We start from the raw sequence: 15,279 nt of genomic DNA, 5'->3' as shown, positions 1-15,279 counted from the left end.
GTCTTTGGTCCAGGAACTGTTATGATTTGGGGCTCGCAGCCGGACAACCCAGACAAGGTGACCAGGCCGACGGCAGCACTGTGGAGCCTGGTGTTTCACACACGGCACCCGAAGGGCCGGCAGCATCCATCAAGCGCGGCCGCCCGCCCGGCCGCGGCTCGGAACCGGGTGGAGCACGAGGAAGCAGGGCCCCAGCTGAGCCCCGCCACGCGATTCTCAGGTCGCCGTCACCACGGAGGCTGCAACGCCAAGCGGAAGGAGATCAGGACAGATCGAAGCCCCGCCCGAGCGGCCCTCCAAGCCAGCAGCAGCTCCGCGGCGCTCGTGCTTCCGTTCCTGTCTGCGGGCACGCGCACCCACCACTTTGCACGCGTGTGTCGCGGGGTTTCCCCGGCAGCCGGCCCTGCGCAGCCTGAGCAGACGTCCGATCTATCTACAAGGTCAGAGTCGGGGCAGGAAGGAGGATGCCTCCCAACCGCCCCGCGGGCGCCTGAGAGGTGACAGGAGGCAGCGTGTGTAAGTCTCCAGACAGGAGCCGGGAAGGACCCTCACGTTTCCTAACCTGGGGGAGCAGGTGATGCCCCTCCTGCCCCCCGCACTGCCGCCGCGGCCCCGACACCCCACCAGCAGGACAGGACAGGGCAGGGCAGGGACGGGCAGAGCTCCCCTTTGCTCCCCTTCATCCGGGCCACCCCGAGGGGAGGGGAGGTCGGTGACAGAGGTCGCTGAGTCAGAGTTCACAGCAAGGGGTTCCCTAAGCTGGGCTACTGCTGTGGGCAGGACCCGAACCTGCTTCAGACCTGAGCGCGGCGCTCTGAGCGGCCTGGGCCGCAGTCGGAGGGAGGCCCGGAAGCTCCGCATCAGGAGAGGTGAGGGGCACGGCCTCCTCTCCACAGGCGGGAAGGGTCTCCACGGCTTCTCACGCGGCCATGTGCCCGCTAAGCACTGCTAAGACTCCCCAGATCTCTGGCCCATTCTGGTGACGGCCTCCGCCGCCTGCTCGGGCAGCTGGGACGGGTCCGTCAGGATGGACGTGGTGGTACTCAGGTGCCGGAGGGTGTTCAGCACGGCTGCAAGACAGAGGGGGCAGCCTGCAGACACGGCCCGGGCGCCAGCTCCAAGCCCCCAGAGGACAGAACGCGCGGTTACGTGTGTATACCCCGCGTGGGGATTCTCGCGCCCCCAAAGCAGGAGAGGCACGGGCTCCAGGAGAGCCTCTCGCCTGAGGTCTGGACACTCGCACCTCTGCCTTTAAGACGACTCCCCCAGTCCTAGGCTGCAGGGGGGCGGGGAACGCTGACCTCTTCCTGCTTGTCCCCCTGTTTTAGCATCACACCTCTACAGCCTTTATACACGGCCACAGCTCTTTTCGTTATTACGAGAGTTAAACACGAAAATGTATCTGAAAACCCACGATACGTGGCCTGGTAAATAGTAGGTGCTCGCTAAATGGGAGCTAGATCTGATCAAAGGGGCACACGGAGGCGGCAGGGAGCTGAGGAGAGGCTCCGGGAGCCCTCGCCCCCCGCCCTGCAGGGCCGCCTCCGGCTCGGCCTCGCCCCCCGGCCCAGCTGTCTGCGGGCCACCTGCAGCAGAGCCTGGGTTTTCGGCAGCCCCGCCTGCGTCCAAGCCCGCACGGCCCCACTCACTCGGCCTGAGAACGGGCAGGGAGCAGTGCTCGTCCAGCCAGCACAGCGCCGTCCGGTGCAGCTCCTCCAGGCTGCTGCTGGACACCACACCCCTGAAGGACTCAAAGAGCGGCTTGATGATGACGCTGAACTGCACGGCACGTAGGTTAAAGAAAAGGGAAGCGAGCGTGGAGAGAACGAAGTCCAGCCACAGGCTTGCCCGTGACCAGCCCCCCTCAGGACCGGCAAGTAACTGTGCGTAGTTGTGATGGGGCCGGGGTTGGCGGCGGAGAGAGAGAGAGGGAGAGAGAGAGAAAGGGAGGGAGGGAGGGAGAGACAGAGAGAGAGGGAGAGAGAGAGAAAGGGAGGGAGGGAGGGAGAGAGGGAGGGAGGGAGGGAGGGAGAGAGAGAGAGAGGGAGGGAGAGAGAAAGGGAGGGAGGGAGGGAGGGAGGTCCCTAACTGTCCCTGAGCCCAGGCGGCGACCACGGTCACCACACTCAGCCTGATGCCGAGGAACGTGCCACTGACCACAGAGGTTCTGACTCATGCCAGCTCCACTCAAGGACCAGGACCAGAGCAAAGCTGGGGGACTGGAGCTGGTGTCTGTCGTCTCTTCCTTTAGGACCCGCCCACTAGGGCACACGGACACCCCCCCGCCCTGTCAGAGCTGAGGCTGGAGCGTCCCTCCTCCGTGACCCCCTCCGCAGCCCGTCAGACCCCAGGCCCAGGCACGGCGACCGACCCCACCCCTGTGCGCCCTGACCTCCCAGAGGCACGGCGGTGGCTGGCTGGGGAGTGACAAGGGCAGAGCCGTCCCCGCTAAGGGCCCTGCTGACAGCTGGGAGGCCAAGCGCAGGGAGGCCTTGGCCCCAGAGACAGCCCAGCCCCCCGGTACCCGTGCCTCATGACAGCAGTCAAGGCCCAAACCCAGGAAACAGCCCGGAGGGGACTGGCTTCAAATCCAGGATCTGCCACTTAGCCGCTTGGTGAGCCCCGGCTTCGGGTGGCACCATGCTCCCCGCTGCCGCCGGGACAGGGCTGGTGCCAGGACGTGTTAGACCAGACCCCACCTCCTTCCCACCTTATTGCTTCTGCCAGTGGCTCCAGCCTTGTCTTTACTTCTCAAGGACTCAGAGCGCAAAGCGGGCCTGTTCCAGGTCCCCGGGGAGCCCCAAGCCTGGACGGTCACCAAGGACAGGCTGCTCCACACGGCGGGCCCGGCCGGGCCCCTCCCGCTCGAGACAGAAACTAGCATGACCTGTCTCGACGAACTCAATGACAACCATTTAGAGAGCATCTTTCTAAAGCAACTGAAGGGTCAGTGTCTGCGGTTTTAGTGCACTGGCTGGCGGGATGGGGGTGAGCAGAGACAAGCCAAAGATACAATCCAGAACTTCCAATTCTGCAGAGTCCGGCTTTTCACGTATTCGTCAAACATGTCTCGCATGTGATCAAACTGGCGCCGGGTGACGGGGACGCCCGTGGCAGGCAGCAGCTGCTGGCAGGAGCTGCAACGACAGGAAGAGTCGAACGAGGCTCGGCGTGGCCGGGGGCCGAGTGGGCAGGCCCGGGGGGGGGGCCTGGGGAGGAGGAGGAGGGCAGAGGCTGCAGCGCTGAGCAGACGAGTGCCCCCTCTGTGCCGCGCCGGCGAGGACGGGGTGCCACCTGAGCCCCCAGGCCCGGCCTCACATGATGGTGGTGTTGAGCTCCTCGATTTCCTCTCGCAGCCGCCGGGCCTCCCCCTGCATCTGGCTGCGCTCCTGCTGCAACTTGGTGATGTACTCCACGGCCTTCTGCAGCGTGATGGCGTGGCTGGTCTGCAAGGGGCGGCCGGGTCAGGGCGGCAGCAGGCGCGCGAGCCCGCCACGTCCGCCCGTCCCGCCGGCCCTCCCCGCCCTGCGGCCGCTCACCAGCTTGGTGTTATTGGCGATCAAGCTGCTGAGGGTGTCAAAGCCCATCTTGATGTTGAAGCGCCTTTTCTGCTCGGCTGAAATGTGCTTCATCTGCCTGTTCTGCTGGGAAATCGACCCGTCGCTGTGACACAGGGACCCCCCCCCACCCCCACCTGCTGCCCAGATCAGGGGCAGATTGGGACCCTGTGGCCTCTCAAGAGCTACGGGGAAGGAGGGGCGACAGGAAGCTAAAAGGCTCCAGCGGGAGCCAGGAGGGGCACAGGACGGGACTAGAAAACCAGCCCCGCAGGAGAGAGCACAGCAAGGGCGCGGGGCTGCTGCTTCGGCGCCTCCCGGCCTCCCTCACACCTCGGACCCAGCTCTGACCGCTGCCGCCTCCTCCCCCTGCTCCACAGGGCTCAGTGCTGGCTCCTGGGCTGAGGGCCGCTGTCACCACAGGCCCGGGGGTGGGTGGGGGATGGGAGGAGCCACCAGGCTCAAGGTTAAAGCAGCAAACCTCCCTCTCTCCGATGCCGCCCCAGCCTGGGGTGGGCCACCCCTCAGGCCCACGGTTCTTTGCAGTGCGCCTCTAGTAAGGGACGCAGCCATCCCCCCCAGAGCCCCTTGATACGCTTCCCCTTGCCTCCCCATCCTTCCAAGGGAATCAAGACCCAACAGGTACCTTTAAAGCAGCCACATTTTTGGGGTCTGCAGAAGATTTCCCTGAGCAGTTGTTCTGGGGAGACTGAGGACTGGGGCTCTGTTCTGAAGCACACGGAGAGGCCTGCCCCGAGTTCGGGCAGTCTCGACCTGAGAAGAGCAGAGACTCCGCTTAGGGACCAGGCCGCGCCAGCTGCGCAGCGACGCCCACCCTGAACCTCCATGGCAGCGCCAGAGCAAAATCGGGAGGAACCGTCGCCAACAGGCGGGGCGGGCTGGGTTCTGTTAGGCCTGACGGAGGCCGGCCGCACGCTGCAGTCACAGGCCTGGGCGCCGCGAGGAGGCCTGCCTCCTGCGCCACCAGGGGCCCCTCGGCGTCTGCAAGGCTGTAGCTCTCACCCTGGGGGCGGAGCACACGGCTACCTGTTCTCTTTTTGTTGTTCTTTAATTTCTATATATATGTTTCTCACACCTTTTTCAATCGTACCCACCCCCCGACATTTCTTAATTAAAACGACAAAAGCGCTATTTTACCCACAAAGAACATGGTGGAAGAAACCTGTGGCCCAGGCTCCGGAGCCACCCGCAGGAAGCCCCGCCCTGCCCCTCCCGGTCAGTCCGTCCGCTTCACAGCACGGATGCCTCAGGCTCGGTCCCCTCCGCTCGGCTCCTCTACCCACCCTGCTCTCAAGGCTCTAACCTCCGGGGACCCACCTCGGCGGACAAGGCGCCGTTTCCCTGAGCCCGAACCCCATACAGTATGCCGGGGCCTGACTCAGAGCTAGTCTGCGTCTGTATCTTCCCAGAGGAGGGTCCCTATTCTTCAAAACCTGTCCTGGGACAAGTCCCTGTCTGACCCCTATAAGTAGAGAGCCTGACCCCTCGTGTCGTGCCCTCCACCTCGGGAAGAGGCCTCTGCACAGGGTGCCGGGAGCAGCTGCCACGGTTTTACCCGAGACAGGAAGACACCCTGGTCTCCCTCCAACCTGGTCCCTGGCTTCTCCCCAGCCCGCAGCAGCACAGCCTCGGGAAGATCATCTACCCTGACCTCAGCTCTTCAGACGTCGCTGGGCAATATCAGTCCTACCCCGGCCACCTCACCGACGGAAGACCAGGCTGGGCAGGAAGGAAGGGGGCTCCCGAGGCGCGGGGCCGGCACACCGCGGGGGAGGGGAAGACCGGCCAATGCCGGACAAGGCCGGGGGCTCCTGTGGCTACAGCAACACCAGGCTCGTGCTTTCTGGAAACTGCTGACGCGGACCCCTCAATCCCTTTTGTGGATCGGAACTGGCAGCTCAGAGGCAGGACTTTCTTTTTTCTTTTTAATTTATGTTTTAATTTTTAAAATCTTTTTTGGTCACTTCACATGGCACGTGGGATCTTAGTTCCCTGACCAGGGAATGAACCCGCACCCCCTGCGTTGGCAGCACGGAGTCCCAACCACTGGACCCCCAGGGGAGTCCCCATCAGAGCCAGGCCTTTCTGAAGGAGGCCGAGCGATGTCTCTGCGAGCATACAAAGTGCCTGCACTGCGACGCGCCGGCTGCTTTCCCTGGTTTATCCCGCCCTTTGCCGAGCGTTTCCCTAGCCTGGGCCACTGGCAGCTTCTCACCACCCGGCCTGGAAACCGAGGCTCAATCCCGGGCACCCTCGGCAGCCTCCCCAGTCCAGAGCGGGCCCGTCACTCCACTCACGTGGCCCCAACCGTTCCAACCAGACAGCAGACTCACTGGCACCCGTGGCAGGGACCTGGGCGATGCCCCCATGTGGCGGGACCTGCTCGCCCTTTACCAGGGAGTCCGGCACTGTGCTGGGAGAGAAGAGCCGGGAGATGGGAGCGGGCTGGCTGCCCGTGCCGTGGCCAAGGTCTGTCACCAGGATGCCGCTGTGGAACTCTGTGACCCCGGGAGCCTGAGGGGACACAGGGGAGAGAGGTCACTCCCGACCACAGTCATGCTGGGTGAGGGCCACCCAAGGTTACAGGATGCTGAGGGCCTGTCTGGGCCACTCACCCTGGCGATGGCAGCGGGCGTGATGACCATGTTGGACTGGGACACGGTGGAAGCCAACATCCCTTCTCTCTTCAGAGGGCCTGATGTCATGATCACTGCTTGGGGCTGTCCTGAAAAGGCAGCTGCCAGAACAAGGGGGAGGTGAGGGTGGCGGCCCAGCTGGGGGCCCCAGGGCTGGCCAGGCTGCACGGGGCGGGGGGTGGGGCCTAGCAGCAGCACACCACCCCTCTGCTGCCACTGAGACGTCACACCTCCTTGCTGCAGGGCATGGAGACAAAGCTACGTTTTTGCAGCTTCTCCTTGGAGGGGACAGATTATAGGCCCGGGAAAGAGATGACCAGGACCATGTTTCTTTCAAACTGGGTTGAGACTAACTAAAAGAACAACACAGAATAGAGAAAACGGACTAGATCTACGCACGCAGCCTTTCATAACCCTTCTGTTTCCTATCACAATGTGCGCGTCGCGAGTTTGCAAGCCTGGGGGCGGGAACCATCCCGGCGGGGGATGAGGGGCGGGAGAACCCCACTTGCTTCCCTCCACCGGACTCACCTGGGGCGAGGCAAGCATTCCTCAATACCAAGGACATGGGCTCTGGTTTGGGAGCAGGCACTATTTTGGGGGGCTGCTTGTGCCTCCCCCCAGGCAAGGATACGGGCTTGGGGTGCACGAAAGTTAAACGGGGTTGAGGAGGCCCGACGGCTGGTGGCCGGGTGACCGGAGACAGCGCCAGGCCACAGGGGGACACGGAGGGGGTGGGATAGTGGGTCGTGATGATGAGGCCCTGGCTCTGGCTGAAGGTGGTGGCAGAGGCGTCGTGGGTGAGGGTGGCAGAGGCCGTGTGGGTGATGACAGGGGGCGACTTGCTGACTTCGGCAAACTTCTGCGGCTGCAGGAAGGCAGGGGGAGTCGGGGGGTTCGGGGCAGCGGCGGGAGGAGGGCCTAATGGCAAGACGGGGGAAGCGGGTGCCGGGGCTGGGCTGGGCGACAGCAAGGGCATGGTGAACACGGGCAGGAAGGGCTGGGGGACGCTCAGTGGTGGTGCCGAGGGACCTAAGTCTGCGGGCTGGAGAAAGGGGTCCCCCGGCTGGGAGGTGTGTGCACAGCCCTGCCCACTCGTGGGGTCCAGGGCCGCGGCTGCAGGGGGCGCGATGAAGCCGTCAGGGAGGCTCGGGGAGGGCAGAGCGGGGGCTGGCAGGACGCTCTCCTAAGGAAGGAAGAGAAGGAGTGAGGAGCGAACGCTAGAGCCCCACGGCGCGCTGCCGCTCTCCGGCGCTGCACACCACAGCGTCCGACACAGTACCCGGCGCCTGGGACAATGGCCCGGGCAGAAGGGACAGAGGAGACCAGCCCTGGGACTGCTAATCTGCGGGGCATGGATCTGGGTCTCCCCAGGCATCCGCAGGGGTCTTGTTTCCATTAGGAACTCAGTGATAACACAGGGCTCAGACACAGCGACTGTCTGCACACACTTGGCTCTCGGCCCGGGGATATCTTGTTTCTGGAGTCCAGCGGGGTCCCCCCAAACTCCCTGCCATCTTCTGTTACAGAGCAGGGGCAGCCTGGATCACAGCTGCTCCCAAGGCTCCCCCAGGACAGTTTCACGTGTCAACTTCTAGAAAGGTCGCCTCTTCCTAAAGGGAAACGCTACAAGGAATCAATTGTTCGGATCTCAGTCTCTACAGGAGAAACTCTTCACGGAGCCAGATGGAAGGAGAGAGGGTCAGGTCACGGGCGCCTAACTGGATATGGGCACCAGCCTGAGAGTCTCTTAATGGCAGAGAGCTGCGCCTCACTCAGCTCAGCCGTCCCAGCAGCTGGTAACCAACTTGTGTTGAGTGCCGAGTAAAAAGTAAAAGAAATACACGGAACTTCCTCTTCTAAGCGATCTGCGTTTTTCTTTGCTGTCTCACTGGCCCAGTCTTAACTGGTCAAGACAGAGCCCGCTGCACACAGGTTATATGGGCCTTAGGCGGGAGCATACGTTTACTGATAGAGTCTCCCACCTCACGGACACCTAAGGATGCTTCCAAGGAGGGCGAGAATAACTTCTTTAGACATTATATGTGAGTTCACCGCTGGATCTAGCCACCCCTAGCGCTTTGCTTATGGCTGCAAAGGTTTGATGACCAGTCCGGTGCCCCTTCCCCCAAGTTCCCTCTACCTGAGCAGGTGGGCTGTTGTGATCTGGTGCAGGCCCTGAGGCGGGTGCAGGCAGCATAGAGCCAAAAATGGAGCGGCTGGAAGAGAAGAGGTCTGAAAGACAACATCAGGGGCTTGTGAGCTCTGTGCCCATCACTTCACTGCATTAAGATCCAAACAAATCAGGCACTGAACCCCACCTTACCCAGAGGAATGCCATGGCTAGAGGGCATCTCCCCACCCCCCTCCACGAGGTAACTCTGCAGAAAGAGGCCCTCTGATTGGAGCTGCACAGGCTGGCAACCAGTGTGGCCTCTGAAACACTCCCAGGCCTGGGTGGCACCCGCTCTTACGGCGGCAGGTGCTCAAGGACCAGTTCTAACTGCGGGAAACTGCGAGGAGGTGGCTGTGTCGTCAGCGCACTCTGCTGCCTAGTGGGAGAACTGCTTACAGTCAAAGCCAAACCTGAGGCTCTGAGACGTGGAGGAGGAGACAGAACAACATCCCAGAAACACTCTCCAGGCCTTGCAGCTACCAGCAAAAAAAAAAAAAAAGTTCTGGAAAAATTCTAAGTCCTCTCCCTGGTCCATTCTAACAGTTGCCTCTATGAAAGGGAAGCAACACCCACTTTGTCCTGGGTAAAGGGAGACGCAGGTAGCCATGCTCTTTCTCTGCCCCAAGTCCTCACCCTGGAAAGGCTCAAAAGTGTCCATAAAGTCCAGGTTGGGCTGCAAAGGAATCAGCCCCGGTTGAATCATGTCTGCGTTTCCCAGATGTGCTGTAAGAATCAGAAAGGAGACAGAGGAATCATTTTGCCTTCTCAGACCATGCTGCAGGAACATATTAAGGGCCTGGAATGGATCTTTCTGGCCCTGCTCGCATTCTAGATTCTTCCGAGGAGAAACGTAGGTCACTGGCTGGGATTTCTCGTCAGTTCACGGGCATCGTCCGCCCTCAGAGGGCAGGAAAGAGAGTTCTCGTAGGAAAGGTAAACTGAGTAACCGGGAACAGACACACCCCAGAAGCCGTGAGCAGCTATGCAGAGACCCCGGGTTCTAATTTCAGCCTGTGGGCTCTTCCCTGAGGGGTTAACTGGACAGCTGCACGCTGCCAGGTAAGAGGCCAGCCCAGGAGCGCGAATGATTTTCCTGAGAGTGAGTCACAGGCCCTGTCACGCGCCCCAGGCCCCTGTCCTCTGCTGAGGGACAGTATCAGAAATGTGAAACTGGTTCAGACCAAACCTCCACCGTTCCCTGGCGGTGGCACCACGGGCCTGACGGGGCCCTCACACAGCAAGGAGGTTGGTCAACCCTCCTCCTCACTGCTCACCCTAGACAAGCGACAGCAGCTCAGGGATGGCCCCGAGGCAGAGCCTGCCCTGGGGGCCTGGTGGAGAAGGCAACGTTTCCGGTCTAGAGTCTAGGGGCGGGTTACCTATTTCGCGAGGGTTGGGCCAGGCCACGGGCGGGTGCGAGGAAAGCGTGGAGAAGAGGGTGTCGCTGAATTCCGACATGAGCATGTCTGTGTTCAGCAGCGCGTCCTCCTCCATGGGGACTGGGGTCTTCCAGCCATCCCCGTGCTTGTGCCAATAAAGCATGTCATCGTCCTGCCACCGACGGGGGGAAGGACAAACCAAAGGGGCAAGAGTGACTCGGGAGTTCCCAGCACGTCACACCAGGGAAATACACTGCACTGTTGCACAGAGCAGCAAGGGCTCCCGTATAAGAGATGAGGCGAGGGGGTGGGGAACTGCAGGGAGAAACCCCCTCTAGCCCCCCAGCAGAGAACTGGCTTGTTTCCTTCGCATCCTCCACGTGAGAAGGGGGGCGGCCCCTCCTCTAGCCCCAGGGAGAGTCCACGTCCCCACCACCTTCTGCTGCAGTGCTGGGCCACCCAAGTCACTGCTGTTTCTTGTCAAAGGGGGAGGTCCCATGAGGGTCCTCATGGCCCCCAAGCTCACACACCTGGGCCAGGCTGGAGAGGTCCTCATCCTTGTGCTGCTGGAGCTGCGGAGAAAGGACAGAGAGGACCAAGGTGGTCACTCAGGGCCCAGGCAGGGGACGAGGCCTCGGCCTCTCCTTCCTGGAAGGGGTGAACCTCCAGAAACATCTAGGCCTTCTCTCTCTGGGAGGCGGTGGGGGGAGAGGGATCCTACCCCTGCCATCCAGAGGCCGACGCTGGACACAAGAGGAGATTCCCAGCCAGCGTGTGTGGAATAAGGAGCCCTGGCTCCTAGCTGGAGAAACTGAGAGCAAAGGTCACACGACCAAAGCAGGCCACCACTTGGGCTGGGCTAGAATGCTGGGCCAAGGAGAGGGCTGGCCAGCTCCGGGCCACAGCCTTGGGGGCCAGTGTTCTGAATCCCGGCTCACTTCTCCCCTCCCCTGCGGGGCTTCCTGAACGTGCTCTTTGGAGCCCAAGCCAGATACCCTTTTCTTGAAGTAGGTTCTCCACTTGTGATACTCCCGGATCACGATCTCAATGCGGCTTTTCCAGTACTTCCCTTCCGTGGTGATGGCCTGTGGGGAGACGCAGGGCAGGATGAAGCGGTGGCGTTGGAAGCGCCACCCTGCCAACAAGCAAGCGTCTGGCTCTGGAAGTCAGGCCCGGGCAATCCAGCTCTGAGAAGCAGGCTGCCTGCCTGCCGCTTCGTCCACAGAGTGCGTCCCGCCTCTGCTGGGCCACGCCCGGCCTCTGAGTGAAGGGGAGCTTTCATTTCATGGCCCATGATAACCCAGGGGGCTTCGGGGGCCCAGATCCTGGAGGCTGGACCGGAGCAGGGGTCAGACAGAGTGCCTGGCAGGGGAGAAGCACAGAGTTCCCGGAGCTGGAGGAACCTCCAGAGACCCGGGCTAGCTCTCAAACGCCCTTAGCCTCGACCTCTAAGATACAGTTCAGCCTCCGCGCTGTGCAGGGCGGGGAGCCCCCTCCACAGCAGCCCGGAAGACCTCTGGTGACGAGGCGTTAACGACGGCCTCCGAGAGCCCACCTCACTTTCAGATTCCTTTTTTTTTAATGGCTGGAAAATATTAAAGCAAGTCCCAGATATCCTATCATAAATCCCACATAATTTCACCCAAAAATACTTCACTGTGTGTCTCTGACAGTGAAGAATGTTCACCGTGAATAATGCAATATTATTACCAGACCGAAAAAAGTGATATTCCTTAATACCAACACCAGATCATGTCCTGTGGCTCCAAACTGTCTTTCACTAGGTTACTTTCCAAGTTTTCCCCTTTTCATGGTGACAGCGAGACATGCTTGGAGAAAACGAAAACGATGCAAAAGAGTAAAAAGTGAAAGAAGAGACTTCCCTCCTCCTCACTCTAATCCCACAAGGAAACAATTTCTGTGTATCCTTCAAGACATTTCCTATGCATGTACAATCACAAAGACACACGCTTTAAAAAATTAACCTAAAGATACTCAAATACTGTTGTGCAACTTGCTTTTATTCATTTACTATTTCTTCAACATCTTTCTCTCTCAGTATATAAATATCTCGAGTTCATTCTTTAATAGCTAAAGATGTCTGCCTTGTAAGGAGTCAAGATCCCTTCCCGTGGGCCTTCCCTGGTGGCGCGGCGGTTAAGAATCCGCCTGCCAACTCAGGGGCCACGGGTTCGAGCCCCGGTCCGGGAAGATCCCACATGCCGCGGAGCATCTGAGCCCGTGCGCCACAACTACTGAAGCCCGCGCACCTAGAGCCCGTGCTCCGCAACGAGAAGCCACTGCAATGAGAAGCCCGCGCGCCGCAACTAGAGAAAGCCCGCGCGCAGCAACGAAGACCCAACGCAGCCAAAAATAAATAAAAATTAAAAAAAAGAAAAAAAGATTCCCTCCCCGTTGACTTCCAGAGAAATACTGACATTAAAAGAAAGTAGAGGGTAAGTCCCAGTTGGAGGACCCCCCCCCTCAGTCCCTGGGTCAGCCGGGTCTGAGAAGGCGGGAGCCTCTGTGGGGTGTCAGAGGCCACCTGCCCCCCGCATCGCCATTGCTTCTCAGGGTCAGAAGAGCTGCCAGGACAGCGCAGCCCCAGCACCCTGTCCTGCGTCCTCCCTCTGAGGGACCCAGAGCCCTCGGTCCCACCCTGTGAGTCACCTCCTCCCGAGTGAGGGCCCATCACATGCCAAGTACCTCTGGCCGCCGGTGCTCGTCCACTTCCACAGAGCCGTCCAGCGGGGTGACAAAGTGGCACACGGGGTTCTTGCGCTTCTCCAAATCTGGGCGGGGAGAGGGTGAGACATCGTCACTGCGGCAGAGACCCCCGCAGGAGCTCGCCTCTTCTGTTCACACCCCGCCCCTCAGGGGGGACCCTTGAGGGTTCTTTCCTTCTCCTTCCCTTGGAAAACGAGATTTCAGGGAAATAAAGGGGTCCAGGTCCAAGCAAAAGAGTCTGGCAGCGATGTGTGGGCGAGAAAGGGAGTCTGGCTGATCAAGAGAAACACCGGCCTGAGCCTAGGGGACCCCGAGCACGCCGATCTCCTGCAGAAGTTACCAGATCCACACGTACCCAAGCCAGCTGGACACAGGACGCGGCCTGGGCCTGCATGGTCTCAGGCCTGCTGAAAACGGGAACTGTTCCCCGACTCTCCAAATGTCACCTCTCGGCTGTACACCTGTCCCTCCTCCTCTGCCTTTACAACACTGAGCACACTAGGTTGGGAGCAATCGGCCTACACTTCCGCCTCCTGCAGACGCTTGGCTGGGCCCCCAGTGCCGATGGCGATAAGGGTCCAGTTCACTTGGATTTGGCCGCACACGGCCCGAGAGAGACTTCTGTTTGACACACAATGTTACAAGAGCAGGCTCCAGGGCCCCGAGGTGCAAAGGCCTCCTGGTGGCAGAACCTGGAGGGTCTCCGGCCCAGCCACGCGGCACTTACACTGCATGTACCATGCCCGCCAGATGGCGTTGTTGAGCCGGATCTTGTCTCTCCACTGGAGCTTCAGGCCCTTGAAATTCTTCCACTTCGGAGACACCAACTTCCCACTGAAAGGTAAAAGGAAGAGGGGAAACTCAGTGGTTCCTCTGAAAATGGAATGAAATCACAGAGTGCCACCCAATCATTCCAGGCCTCAAAATTCTGGATTAACCCGTGTAAGCCACAGGCTAGGCTTGACAGGATACACAGGGCACTTGAGGATTTCTTCAAAGTGATATGCACGGGGTGCGGGGGGCAATGGTGTTGGGTATGCAGGAATCAGGACCGGCCGCGGGTCGGTAACTGCCGCAGTGAGGTGAGGCTACGCGGGGTTCACTATCCTATTCTGTCTACTTTCGAATATCTTTAAAATTTTCCATGATTAAAAGTTAAAAATCTGCTGCTTTTGCCTCACACGTGTATCAAATCATCATGTTGTACACCTTAAACTTAAACAATGTTATATGTCAATTTTATCTCAGTAAAGTTGGGGGAAGGAAAAAAGAAATCTGCTGACCACCGAACGAAAGCCAGCCCGCTTGAACCTGGTCTTGGCCACCTCCTTTGCCACCAGTCCCCCTGAGGCACTTACAGTCCAGGCACACCACCGTCCCACTGGCCTTGGGACGCGCGGGGCCCTCTCCTGCCTCCGGGCCCCAGCGCTCAAGGTCCTCACTCTTCACGGAACCCCCTCCACCCCGGCCACCGGCTCACCCTTCCAAGTGATGCCCAAACATCACCTCCTCCGAGCCAGCACTGGCCTCTCCCAGGCTGCTGCCAATCCCTTCAGGATCCCTGAGCGCTGCTCGCACCTCAAGGACAGCACTCATCCACTCCCCGTATAGCAATGTGTCCCCACACCTCCTGCCACTAGACTGCAGCTTCTCGAGGGGAGGGCCCTTCCGGCAGCCTCGTCTGAAGCACCCAGCACAGAACCTGGCACAGGGCAGGGGCTCGTGTAATAATTCTTCATTGAATGACTTAAAGGGCCCTTGCAAACAAAGCTAACGGCAGGCAAGGAATGCTGCCTGGTGGCACAGGCTTCTCAGATAGTTTAGTTTCTCAAGGGCTGTGCCAGGAGCCACCTCTGAGCAGCTGGCAGAGGGCTTCCCCTCTTCAGATGGCTTGAGATGGGCAAGGCACCGTCACTGGTCCATACAAAGGGGGTTCTGGGGGTTCTACGTCACTGCAGGCCACAGCCCTGCCCCTTCTCCAAACCCACTCAGAAATTCCATGTGACAAGCAGTCACAACAGCTGGGGTCTTCAAAGACAGTGCCTGAGCGATAAACATTCCCTGAACCCGAACACCTGGTTTATAAAGCAGAAGCTCCTGGCAGTGCACCTGGCAAAGCTCATGCCCCCGCCGCAACTCAACCCAGCACCGGCCTAGGCTTTGTAAGAAGGCTGTGACCGCCCCCACCAGAGAAAAAGTCACAGCAAGTCCTCTGAGAATCTGAGGGACAGACAGACAGAAGCCACCTCAGCTCAAAGGGTCAGGGGCTTTGAGCCCATCACACGCCTTCCTCCTCCCACCTCTCCCCGGTCCAAAGGCACTTCCACCCCAGCTGTCACCTACGTTTAACAGCCAGCAGCCCAGTGTCTCCGAGCCTCTGTGGCACGACTGCATACTGGCTGTGAACTTTCACGGTCACTTAATTTCTCTGACACACCAGTTTCCTGGGTAAAATTACAATAACACCATTGCCTCCAGAGTGTTTTAATAAGGATTAAATGTACACACACACACACACACACACACACACACACACACACACACGTTCTTAGACACACAGGACAGGTAAACGCTAAGGTAAAATGTAAATTTAAGCTATTAATAACCACCTCAGTGACCTGGATTTAAGTTATTTTCCGAAGTCCTGGCTTTTAGCACCTCCTGACTTGAAAAGTCCTCTCCTTCGTGTTTGCCGCCACTGTCGTGGGGTGCCTCCTTCCCACAGGAAGAAAAGGTGATACCCTCGGGCCCCCCTCTCGACACCAGCGAGCAGAGACCAGGGC

At 59.9% G+C, this 15,279-nt stretch overlaps 1 protein-coding gene across 1 annotated transcript; it reads right to left on the bottom strand.

The window, feature by feature from the left end:
- Positions 1 to 948: 948 nt before the first annotated feature.
- MLXIP (MLX interacting protein) lies at positions 949 to 13,306 on the bottom strand. The gene is made up of 16 exons (XM_028487143.2): positions 13,224 to 13,306; positions 12,476 to 12,561; positions 10,765 to 10,854; positions 10,300 to 10,341; positions 9,770 to 9,941; positions 9,024 to 9,113; positions 8,358 to 8,449; positions 6,746 to 7,400; positions 6,194 to 6,315; positions 5,912 to 6,092; positions 4,204 to 4,331; positions 3,540 to 3,641; positions 3,319 to 3,446; positions 3,014 to 3,137; positions 1,650 to 1,779; positions 949 to 1,115 (listed from the first exon to the last, which is right to left on the bottom strand). The coding sequence occupies exons 1-16, from the start codon at positions 13,228 to 13,230 to the stop codon at positions 949 to 951; spliced, it is 2,316 nt and encodes a 771-aa protein (XP_028342944.1). The 5' UTR covers positions 13,231 to 13,306.
- Between the last annotated feature and the right edge of the window lie 1,973 nt (positions 13,307 to 15,279).

This window comes from Physeter macrocephalus, unplaced genomic scaffold (genome assembly GCF_002837175.3).
Source record: "Physeter macrocephalus isolate SW-GA unplaced genomic scaffold, ASM283717v5 random_1802, whole genome shotgun sequence".
NCBI classification, from domain to species: domain Eukaryota; kingdom Metazoa; phylum Chordata; class Mammalia; order Artiodactyla; family Physeteridae; genus Physeter; species Physeter macrocephalus.
The sequence above is the reverse complement of the archived record's forward strand: the minus strand, read 5'-3'. Positions and strand labels throughout refer to the sequence as shown.